Genomic DNA, 12,741 nt, shown 5'->3' with positions numbered 1-12,741 from the left:
CCCAAACACACACTTTTTGACTGTTACTATGGACAATTGTCTAGTGATGGGGGGAGACTTATCAGATTAGCTAAAAAGAGTCAACTTGCTTTTGTATAGTGCGGTTCTGGTCCTCAAGATATTCCATTATGCTTTGGTCACATAACTGCTCATGAAGTGCATTGTGCACATATTCTTGAGTCAATTTATTTGGTGTTATCTTCCTCAGAATTCTTTTGCTGTAATGGTGAAAATTTAATGAGAGTTGTTTCTGAATAGATTCTGGGATAGTAGTCAGTCTATCTCACAAGTTCGTTGTTGGCAGAGCAATCTTAATACTTGCATAGTGTCCTGGCTACGTTGGCTAGCACAGGAACTATCAAGAACCAAACCTCAGATTCTTATGTGCTGTGCAGATTAATTAAGTGGTTGGGACTGGAAATTGAAGTTTTCCTTGCATGCAATTCAAATTATATTTTTGTCTATGTAGCATGGAACAGTATCATCGTGAATGATGGAACTTTCAGGTGGTCTAATGAAGATCCCCCATGTCTGAACAAGTAAGAATTTCTTTTTTTGCAGTAGTCTATGTATCTCTTGCATTTTCTGAGGTTATTATCATTTATTCCAAATAATGGTAATACTGGCAATTTAAAAAAAAAAAAAGTTTGGGAAAGATGCCCTGGTTTGTGCTGTTGAGTAATGCAATACTTAAAGCTATATTAACAGTTGCTTGGGAGACAATTGCACATGCAAGGATTTTTGGGAGGTGACAGATGGTATGGTAGTTGAGGCTGGAGGGGTTGTGGGATATAGTTTTGAGGAGGCAGTCTTGAAAAGTGTGTTACGTGTAATTCCCCATAGTGCTGTCCCATATCGCTTACATACTGTCCAGTGAAATCTTTCTTTCTAAATTACTGCTATTGCTACAGTGACTTTGCAGTGGTGTCTGAAATGCAATCTGTTTGATCTGAAAAAGGCATGCTATTCCTCCATTTCACCATGTAGGCGTTTATTCCTTGGTTTTTGTTTATGGTCACACGATTTATGTCCACCTCACTTTGTTTTCTTAGGCAATGTAATGTAATAAATGGACATAGACTGTCCACGCAACCAGCATCACGGCTCACTTTGCTAGAGCAGTTCGTGTGTCCTGTGGGGACCAGAGTGAACCTTTATCTATCCGGTGTTGTAGTATCTTTTGGGATATCAGTATGGATGTTTTGGAGAATGCTTGTCATTGTAATATGGCTTATTAGAATAATGTGTGCTATTGTGTGACCATCTCAAATTCAAAACAACGAATAATATACACTTTTATCAGATAAAACTTGAGGTAAAAACTTGTGTTACTTGCAACTTTGTCAGCCCAAGCTTAGATATTGTCCAAGTCTTGCTGCATTTGCACATAGACTGCTTCAATCTCTCACACTTTCTATGACCTGATAACTGACCTTCAACTGTGATATTGCCTGTTGACCGAGCAGAGCACAAATTATAATCCAATATTGAGCAGCTGATTTAAAAACTTTCACTGTATTAACCATATTTGAACACTGAGTATGTAAAATGAATGTTGCAGAATTTTAGTAAGTATGAGTTAACTGTTATAGTGTAACTCTTGGGATAGTATAACTAACTTTCCAATCAATTATGTTGGTATGTTATACCAGATGAGGTATTTGACCAGTTACTACAGCTCCCTCTCCTTTATAACTGGAGCAAAATAATTGGCAGGAAATTGTAGTGAAAGCAATACTGATACTTGGATAGCATTTGATCAAATACATTTACTGGCGTTCTTTTATGATGCTGCTCTTATTAAGAGCTAACTTTATTTTAATACAATTTCATATTAATTTCTTGCCTTGTACTATGCATTTATTGCTCTACTTTAATGTTTTTCTCATAGCATTGATGTTGAAATTCCTGAAGGTTCTCTTGTGGCTATTGTTGGACATGTTGGATGTGGAAAATCTTCTCTACTCTCTGCGTTGCTTGGGGAAATGCAGAAACAAGAAGGTTATGTTGCTGTTAAGGTAAAGCATCTTCCTGTTGTCTTGCTCTTGTGTTCAATTCCAAGTTGACAGGGAACTTTTATGTTATAATTAAGCAGAAGTGTAGGTGTAACTTGGAGGTTTGATAAAAGAACACACACTTTGGTGCCAGTTGTGATTGGATTGCTGCAATTTCTCACCACCTAATCCTGCCATTGTCATTTAGTGGGTATATTGTGATCAGGAGGTTTCTGGAAATGCAGTGCCACGTTCTGTGATGAGTTCTGCTGCTCACCAGTCAGATTGAGGAGCTCATCGAAGCTGTTGTGCATCTGACCCAATCCAAATCCAGTGTTGTCAGTTTTCCAATAATTTAACAGTGACTGACTGACTGTTTTTATCAGGGCGGGAGGATGGTAGACACATTTTGACAACATGTTTGCTAATGCTTAGGTACTAATTTGGCCACCATGGTAATCTAACGCTTGAACATTGTACCTAAATAGTACCCCAGGGCATTATTGATGATCAGTCAGCTAGCCTGGCTCACTGTTGGAACTAGGTATATATTTATCACTGTGCTGGGATTACTCTTACTTAGTACCTGATTACCATTTGAAGCAAAGACTTAATGGCTAGACAAGTTTATTGGTGTTCTGCTCTAGTGAGCAATGTTGGTTCAGTCGTGTAGCTACTGTACCCACTTGTGAGCGTGTAAACTTTAGCTTTGTAACCTTGCATCTATGTTGAATGAACTCTGGTAAAAAGGGGTGCTTGTTTTAAGGTAATACTTGGCTTGATTTTCTTAAGGCATGTAATTGGAGATTGTTCAATGTACTGGTTTGTATCTGTGCAGGTCAGATATTTTGAAAAATAACTTTTTTCAGATGAAAGCTCTTTGGCTGAGCCAGCATTTCATGACTTGATTTTGACAGAATGTAAATACAGGGCTTTGCTCAGTGATGCTTTTCTACACTGAGTTGCTGCATGAATGCACAGTGTGTGAAGCTACGAGGTTGTGAACCATGAATTGATTGAACAAAAATAAATCTAATTACTTGTCCTACCATCTTTTATTATGTTAATGTGTCACAGCTCCACCATGTGGGAGCTTCTGGATATGATGGCAATCCATAGCAACCATATCTGTAGTAATTGCATGTGGTTTGAGGATCGACAACTGAGGTTTTTCGACTGAAGGCCAAGCTCTAGACACTGATGTGACAGAGAGGGATGATTCGTTCCAGAAGACAGTCACACCACTCAAGTTGGTCCTCTATTTGATAGACTTCTTTTAAATCGAGATATCTGGACAGAGTTGATAGGAGAAATTGTTCCCGCTTGTAAGAGGGTCGAGAACCAGAGGGCGCAGTGCTTTGCAAAAGAAACAAACGCAAGATGAGGTTTCTTCAGTAGTTAAGATATGGAATGCAATATTTGGAAGTATGGTGGAAACAGGTTCAATTGAAGCATTGAAATGGGCAATAGAAAATTATTTAAATAGTAATAACATGCAATGTCGAGGGTGGGGGGAGAGAGAGAAAAAAGGCAGGAGGTTGACACCAACTCTCAATGCTCAGAGAGCCAGTGCAGGCATGATGAGTTTAATAGCTTCCTTCCACACTAACAATTCTGTGATTCTGCAGCATCAGATGTCAGGGACAGCAGAGTCAAGGGAAGGTAAAGAGATCTAGGATGTGTGGGAGTGGAGGAGCCTCAGACTTTGAAATTGTCCAACAGGTTTGAAATTCTTGCATCTAGTATGGACAAGAGTGAACATTATAGTGTGGATGAGCTGAATAACTGCGGCACCAAGGTACGAGAAGCTTTTCAAGTGGAGATAGTTGAAAACAATGTAGGGGACAGAACCTGGAAACATAGTCTCAGAATAATGGCAGACCTTTTAAAACTGAGATAACAAAGAATTGTTTTTCCTCGAGGGTGGTGAATTTTTGGAATTCTCTACTCTAAAGAGTTCTGGTGTTTCAGTTGTTGAGTATTTTCCAGACCGAGATTGCTAAATTTCTCCAGATTAAACATATGAAGAGATATAACAATTGTACAGAAAAGTGGTGTGAAGCCAAAGGTCAGCCATGACCTCGTTAAATGGTAAACCAAGTTCAAATGGCTGAATAGTCTACCTGAAATAACTCTACAGAGGCTGGTATCCCATCACCAAATTCCCTTTATTTACATATAAGGAGTCCTTGACTATAAATACTGCCTCGTATAGAGTCGGGCACCAGAGTGTCGTATCCCTGACCCTGACCGTCAACCTTTTTTATGTCAGCCAGGGCCCCCTGATTGGGACTAGATTAACAGCTCCAATTAGGGAACTCGTACTTTGAGGTCCAGCTGGGTGACCTCGTTACAATCACTACACTGCACTATTCTTTTCTCCTATTCCTTGCATTCTTTCTTGTTGCTCAACCATCATAACTGTGGAGAAGGTGGTAATGAGCTGCTGCCTTGAATCATACAGTCTATCTGGTGTAGATACTTCTACCATGCTGTTAGAAAGTGACTCTTCCTACTCCCAAAAAAAAAGCTTCCAATTGCTGCAGTTTTTTGGTTAATAGTTCTTGCAGTAACAATGGAGATAAGTACAGCATTTTTATAAAGCAGATTTGTGCATGGTAATCTCAAGTGTAGTCTGACCAGGGATTTATACAAGTTTAACACATCTCTCAACTTTTGAATTCTACACTCCGAGAAATAAATCTTTAGTGTCTTATTAGTACTTTCAGTTGCAGAACTAACCTGCTTCTGATGATTTGCTTATTTGTATCCTGAGGCTCATTTGTCTGTTGTACCTCATGCAAATGATTATTTTGTAAGGGTATGGGTAATGCTTCTCCTTTTTCCCACAAAGACGCCGATTTATTAATGCTGAAGTTCATTTGCTATTTAACTGCTCATTCTGCAAGTTTTCCAATGTTATCATCTCTTGATGCATGCTCCTGAGATTTGATGATTTTAAAGTCAAATAAAAGTCAGAGTTAATTGTTTAAAGTCTGTAGGATGATAGATTGATCAATTTTGTTGGATCATGTATTGCCTTCCTGAGTTAGCTGTTGCCTAATTTGTTGTCATCTGTAAATGTTGTGTATCAATCCAATTCATTAACTTACCTCTTGAATAATTGTGATCTCAGCACTGATCTTTTTGAACACTGCTTGATTCCTCCAACCTTAAGAAATAACCCTTTATCCTTGCTCATCTGTATTGAGTTCAGCCAATTTTCTACTCATTCAACCATTTGTCTTTTGGTTCCACATGTCATAACTTTTATCAAAAATCCAGGGGTTTGAATGTCCTTGTGGACAAACAAAACTTTTGGGTGAAAGAATCCACAATGTGCTCTGTGTCATGCCATGTGGGATAATTTTATTGGTTACAGATTTTGTTCTAAAGTTGTAACCTATGCGTAAATAGGAACAAACTAAGAAACATTTTCCTTGTTTATAACTTTTTTTATTGTGCGTGACCGGCTGTCATGCTTGTTTATTCAAGTATAGATTACATCGAGGACAAAATTGAGAAGAAAGTTACTCTTTCATTGCTTCTGTTCATTTGCAGGGTTCAGTGGCATATGTCCCACAGCAAGCATGGATCCAAAATGCATCTTTAAGAGCAAATATTATCTTTGGTCAGGAATTAATGGAAGAGTGGTACAGAAAAGTGGTTGAGAGCTGTGCACTTCTACCTGATCTGGAGAACTTGCCTGCAGGAGACGAGACAGAAATAGGCGAGAAGGTGCAGTTTTCATTTTCATTAAATAACTGTTCTCTATACTCCTGAGATCTCCTGATTATAAAATCAAATAAAAGCTGCAGTTAATGGTTTAAAATGACTGTAGGACATTTATTTTCCTTGTGTAGGTTAATAGATTGATCGGTATTGGTGAATCTTGTATTGCACCCTGTAGAGTTATAATGGAAGAGAACAGTTAAAAATGTTATATAAACACAGTGCATGGCAATTACTTGTGTAACTGTGTAGGAACATTAGGGATAGTGATGGGCCTTCCAGCCTCTTGACTGTGCTGATAGCTAATCCGTACTTAACTCCATTTAACAGCTCGGAGGAATTTGTACTTGCTATTTGCCACAAGTTGAATTTGAAGTTTTTGTTGGATTACTCAGAGTCTGTGGCAAGAACTAGTGGGATGGGAGATAGATGAATAAATCAGTTGTTGAGTACTTGCAGGTTGTTGTCTGGTTAGCAAGTATCAAGTTTCCTGAACATCATCTTGACTGGGAGGTTAAAAAGCGGAATGAACATTGAGGAAAATTTAGGTGAAAGAAATATGAGAACTCCATTCATCATGTTGAGTATTCCTTGTATTTCTTTTTCTTTCTTTTGTTCATAGAATCTGGGCTCAGCCAGTATTTATTACCCATCCCTAATCGCTCTGGAGAAGATGGTGGCGAGCTGCCTTGGGGTGTAGGGGCATCGAAAATGCTGTTAGGAAGGGAATTCCAGGATTTTAGCCCAGTGACCACAAAAATGGTTGTGGTTGTGTTTGTTATCATACGCCTGCTTCCTTGCTCCTCCCTGTGGTGAAGTTTCTGTTTCGAAGATGCTGTTGAAGGAATCTGAGTCTGTGTATATGAGCGGCTTGCTCAGATAATAGAGGAGGAATTTGGCCACCAAAAGCAGCACTTTTAGTTCTCATTATTTACCAAGTCCTAAACGTACCTGAATTTCCCAAAAGTACTTGATTATACAACAGAACTGTAAATGACAAATTATTGAAATTTGTAATTCTGAGGAAAGAATACTTCTGTTTTTACTTGTCCCTTTCCACTCCTTTGTACAGAACTCTTCAGTCCATAATGAACAAAATGCAAGATGTTGAGGCTTCCAGGAATTACAGCTCAGATATATACGAGGAAGCATAGAAAGGTTTATTATTCTGAAGGAGACCAAATGTTAATGCAGTGATCTATTGCAACATGAATAATACACTTTCATCCTAACCACCAAAAGTTTTCATAACCAAAATGAGATATTTAAACATCTAAATTGGAATTACATTGAAATATAGGAATAGGAATAGAGCCGACTCCATTCAATATATCATGGCTGATCATTGAACTCAATACCCTAATCCCTCTCTCTTCCCTCTCCCACTGCTGCCGCGCCACCCCCCCCACCACCCACCCCAGTCATATGCCTCATCCATTTAGCCACAAGAGCTGTATCTACCACCTTCTTGAAAACACATAATGTTTTGGCCTCACCCACTTTCTGTGGTAGTAAATTCCACGTGTTTACCACTTTCTGGGTGAAGAAATTTCTCCTAAACTCCATCCTAAAAGGTTCATTCCTTATTGTTAAATGTTTGACTCTGATTCTGGACTTCCCTACCAAGTGAAACAACCTTCTTGTATCTAACCTGTCTAGTCCTGTTAGAATTCTACAGGTTTCCAAGAGATACCCCTCATTTTCCTAAACTTCAGTAAATACAATCCTCTCTGACTCCATCTCTCCTCATTCATCAGTCCTGCCATACCAGGAATCAATTTGGTAAACCTTCACTGCACTTCCTGTATGTAATAACATCCTTGAATAAGGAGACCAAAACTGCGCACAATATTCTAGGTGTGGCCTTAACAATGCCCTGTATAATTGCAAAAATACATTCTTGCTCCTGTACTTGAATCCTCTTGCTGTGAAACCCAACATACAATTTCCCTTCTTAACTGCCTGCTGCACCTTTTTGGGGACTAATCACTTCATCAGTTAATTTGGTTTCTTCTACAGGGTGTGAATTTATCAGGTGGGCAGAAACAGAGGGTGAGTCTTGCTCGAGCAGTTTACAGCAGAAATTCTGTTTATTTTCTGGATGACCCACTCTCTGCAGTTGATGCACATGTTGGTCGACATATTTTTGATAAAGTAATTGGACCCAATGGTTTACTCAGTGGCAAGGTGAGCAACCTTAGAAGCTTAGAAGTATTTCCATTACATGCTTTCTCCCCCATCTATTTCATAAATACATTTGGTTAAAAATGGCTTTGTTTACAGACCCGTGTCTTGGTGACTCATGGTGTTAACTTCCTACCTCAAATGGACAGGATTCTAGTGATGGTTGATGGCAAAATTTCAGAGTCGGGTACGTACAAGGAACTTCTAAAGCAAAATGGAGCATTTGCAGAATTCCTACGTACATATGCTCCTAGAGAAAATGAAGGTAAGTTGATGTGCTATGCAGAAGCACTTATTCAACAGTGACTCCTATCGGTGCTGTCTAGTGTGATTTTAAACACTTTGATTTCATCTGGACAGCTGTTTGATAGGCATCAGATGATTGGTGGTGTGATGTCCATGCATTGTTATTTGTCTGACTTCAGCACCGTACTTGAAATCAAAGGTTTGGTACAGTATCAAATATTTTTGCCCCATTCCTGCCCAGGGAGCAGTTTAGGATGCTTTACTGTGTTGAAGGTGCTGTAAATGTAAGTTACAATTATTACTAATACTGCAGAACTGCCTGGCATGGAAAGCCACTGATTATTTATTTGTTAAGGTGGTATAAATATATCCTGCTGAAGTTTCACAATTTTTGTATTGATCAGGGCAATGATCAACAGTTAGACGAGTGAATTTCATGTTTGGGAACTTGATGTTTATTTTGTTTCTGGCATGTGTGTGTCATTGGCAAGACCAGCCATCCCTAATTTCCCTTGAAGGTGATGGTGAGCAGCTGCCTTGGTTTCTAAAAATTCTTTCATGTAATGTGGATGTCATTGGCTGTGCCAACTGCCTGAGAGCAGTTAGAAGTCAACCACATTGCTGTGGGTCTGGAATTGTATGTAGGCCAGACCAGGTAAGGCAGATTCCTTTCCCTAAGGGCATTACAGCAATTGACAGTGGATAATGTTTTATTTCAGGTTTTTTTTGTTTAATTGAATTCAAATTTCAGTATTTGGTGAGATTCAAACTGATGTCCCCAAAACATAAGCCTTGGATTCTGTGTTCTCAGTTCAGTGAAGTACCACTACCTCCCGTGATATCTCTGCAGTTTATCTGGTATAGGTACATCCATAGTTCCGTTAGGGAGTGAGTTCTGGGTTTTTACCCCGTGACATTGAATGGTGATTAGTTCCAAGTTGGGATACTGTGGAGCTCAGGGGAAATTTTCAAGGTGGTGGTGTACTGTGCATCTGCTGCCCTTGTCCCTTATGCTGGTAGATATTGTGGATATGGAAGGTGTTGTTGAAGGAACTGAGGAATTACTGCAGTGTATTTTGTAAATAGCACACGTTGCTGTTACTGGGTGGTGAGGGAGTGAATACTGGTGCTGGTGATGGAGGTAGTAACTATTGAAGATCACAGTGTGGACCTGGAGGAACACAGAAAGCCAGGCAGCATCAGAGGAACAGGAAAGTTGACGTTTTGTGTTGGCACCCTTCTTCAGAACGATTGAAGGTTGTGGATGAGGATACCCATTAAGCAGGCTGCTTTTGTCCTGGATGAAATTGAGCTTGTTGAGTGTTGATGAAGCTGTACCTATCTTGGTAAGTTGAAAGTAGTCCATCACTCTCCTGACTTGGGCCTCGTAGTTGGATAGCTTTGGAGAGTTGATTAATTGGTGATGTTAGGAATCTATCATATGCAGTGAGAATTTGGGTCAGGGAGGTTCAATCACTTTTTTTTTCACTTTTTTAATTTTTTAATTTCTTTTGTACTTTTTTTTAAAAAAGTCCCTTTCGTTTCCGTTTTTTAAATGCTTTTGTTCTTTGAGGATACGCATCTTTTATGTTGGAGCTGGACCTTTCAAAAAGTGTAAAAATGATGCAAGTGCGTGACTTTATGGAATATAAACTTTTGTATCAAAGTAATTTAGCATGAAGCAGATACACAAAGCTCTTACGGTGTTTTAACTTTCGTGTCAGTTCATAACCACTTGATACTTTTGCTAGTCCTAATTAAACTGCAGCAGATTGCAGTATCTTTTTCTGAATGATCAATGACTTCCTTTCCTGTCATCATGCAGTTACTGAAAAAAGTGTGGAAGAGGAGGAAGGTTTGTATTGCCTTTTTAATACTCTGCAGCATAGTTGGAAAGAAACCTGTAGATGCATGAGTTTTGAAGTAAGAATATCCAACACGCTCACTAACTTTCATGTAGAGAATTTAATGTGTAAATAATTTGACCTTAATTAAAGACATGGCATAGCGATATTGCATTGTTAAATAATTTATAAACTTCAGATATATGATCTTTTTGTTAATGGGGATGGGCAATAAATGCTGACTCTGCCACCAACTGCTGTATCCCATGAATGAATAAAAACCAATATGTGGAGAAGATATCAAAATATTCTGTTAACATTGTACTTCTACAATGACCTCTAACGGTATAAAGAGAAAAAACATGAAAGTACTGGAAATTCATAATGGAAACAAACGGCTCGAATTTTCCAAATGCATGAAAAATGTTTTGAGTTTGGTGAGGATCAAGATTTAGAATTTCCAAAGAAGTGTAAATACCAAGAGCTTAATTTCAATAGAAAAAAAGATATGGTGAGCTGTGTACAATGGCTAAAGATGTTCATTCTGCCTGTACCTGAAACCATGACCTAGCCTTTCTAGTCGGACATTAAATTATCTGTAGTGGCAGTTGATCCTTAGCTTGTATTTCCTAGAAAATTAGAGATTGTACATTGATCTGATTGGATTAGATTTGGACAAAAGATGCCCTCTGGTGGGAGAGATGAAATCAAGGGACCAAGACCTAAGCCATTCAAATCCTGTACAGACCATGGGAGTAGTCATCTCCCTTCCCATTCCTGCTCATCGTCTGCGCTGCTCTCTCTTCCCAGTCCCTCCCCACCTACACTCTGTTAGCGCTCGCACTCTTCTTCCTTCCCTGTTTTCTTTGGTTAATGTAACACCATTTAATTCCAGCAGAGAAGTAATGAGTAATTTATTTCCTCAATGTGGTTAGATTGTGGAACTTGATGATTCCAGGAAAAACTTGAATAGTTTTGAAAGGAAACTAGATGAGTACATGAGAAGGAGAAATAGAAAGATATATTGAACATTGGGGAGGAGGTAGGTGCAATGGGAAGAAACTCATGTAGAATATATACACCAGCATGGATTAGTTGGGATGAAGGGTTTGCATTGTGCTGCATATATGTTTGAATTTACTGAAATCCAGAAGCATATCTTTTCTTGCAATGAATAGTGGAAATGTAGAACTCTCACCCAAATGATATGAATACTAGGAACAATAGGAGCGTTGAGACCTGAGGTGTTAGTTAGACAGTTATTAGCTAAGTAATAAAGTGCAAATGTATATTTTGTAAAAAGTGAAGATGATCTGCCATGGTCTAATTGAATGATCAAGCAGGCCTGAGGGATTGTATGGTCCACCCCTATTGTTTCAATCCTATTTCTATCATTTTCTGTATTCATTTCTAAGAAAAAACCTATGTCGTTGTGTTGGATATTCAAACTGCCTGATTTTTAAACAAAAATTTAATCTTACTTAACACAAAAATCGCATTGAAGATTTCTAATCATTTTAATGGAGCACAGTGTACTAAAATGGGGAGGGATGTACCATTTTGTTAGTATATCCCACAAAAGCATTTCTTCCATTTGCTGTGATTGAAAACTGTTCAGGGTGCCAGTTCTACCCACGTAGCAGAATGTGACAGAGTAAAACCTCTGTTGGTAAACCAGGACTGTAAATATGAAATGTACTATTTGCTTGACATCGGATTTATTTAAAGCAAACTTTTCAAAGACTCATCTCATGGTGTGAAGTCTGACTGCAGTTTAACACAGTTGCATTCACTTGATAATACAGGATTTGAGTCTTGCTGGAAAAGGTGTCATGCTGTTGAAGCTTTTCATCATGCGCTCATCAGGACAAACACAAGAATGCCAAATTTCAAATGATCAAAGCAGTCTATAATGCTACAGGAGAAAAGGGCGCTGAGTGATTGACAAGTTGACTCTGTATTTGAGTCATAGCCATGTTCCCTGATGTTTTTTATGGTAATGCCTCAACCAGTCACAGTTGACTTGTCAGTCATTCAGCCTTTACTTTGTTTTCCTATGATACAAATTATTATGATCATTTGAAATTTGGAATTCTTGTATTTGTCCTGATGAATGCAAGACAAAAAGCTTTTTCTGTACTTCTGGAAACTGTTTCCCTTTGGGTACAAAATAAGACGTGTATTCAATGTCAGAATTCTGTAGAGTGACATACTACTACTATGACTTCTAAGGGGATCGTATTCCTATTCAACTTTAATTTATTTTGACTGCATGATGTTTAATTTGGTAGCAGCCCTTTTGCTTGGATTGCAGCCATTGTTTTGCCCTGACATTATTATGCAGCATTCTTTTAAGCTGTCTTCTATTTTGGAATTGTCAGTTATTTGAAATGGTGGAGATTTCAAGGACAACAAATTTCTCCATCTCTGCAATCTTCAAGGAAAATGTAGCATAAATCTGCATTCTTAACACCAGGCAAAGTTTTGCTGTGTTTTTATTGCACCCTTGTTCAGTTGCATTTGCATGGAAATATTGTAGTGTACTTGTCTTTGAAGAAAATTGTTGAAATGTATGTCCCCTAAAATTGTAAATCCGTTTAAATGCCATTTGAGAACATAATAGAAAGCTTAGTCAGTTCACCCATTTGAACAAGCAATGTGTGGAATTGACTTAGGGATAACAAGGTGTAGAGCTGGATGAACACAGCAGGCCAAGCAGCATCAGAGGAGCAGGAAAGCTG

At 38.5% G+C, this 12,741-nt stretch overlaps 1 protein-coding gene across 1 annotated transcript in view; it reads left to right on the top strand.

Moving 5' to 3' along the window:
* Window positions 1–12,741, top strand: part of abcc1 (ATP-binding cassette, sub-family C (CFTR/MRP), member 1) — an 87,860-nt gene that overhangs the window by 48,752 nt on the left and 26,367 nt on the right. The window contains exons 15-19 of the mRNA XM_048609662.1: window positions 470–539; window positions 1,892–2,018; window positions 5,556–5,732; window positions 7,746–7,913; window positions 8,010–8,175. Of these exons, the coding sequence (XP_048465619.1) occupies window positions 470–539; window positions 1,892–2,018; window positions 5,556–5,732; window positions 7,746–7,913; window positions 8,010–8,175 (708 nt within the window). The remainder of the gene's footprint in view (window positions 1–469; window positions 540–1,891; window positions 2,019–5,555; window positions 5,733–7,745; window positions 7,914–8,009; window positions 8,176–12,741) is intronic.

This window comes from Rhincodon typus, chromosome 21, assembly GCF_021869965.1.
Source record: "Rhincodon typus isolate 14 chromosome 21, sRhiTyp1.1, whole genome shotgun sequence".
NCBI lineage: Eukaryota > Metazoa > Chordata > Chondrichthyes > Orectolobiformes > Rhincodontidae > Rhincodon > Rhincodon typus.
Note: the sequence above shows the minus strand (reverse complement) of the source record. Positions and strands in the feature narration are given on the sequence as shown.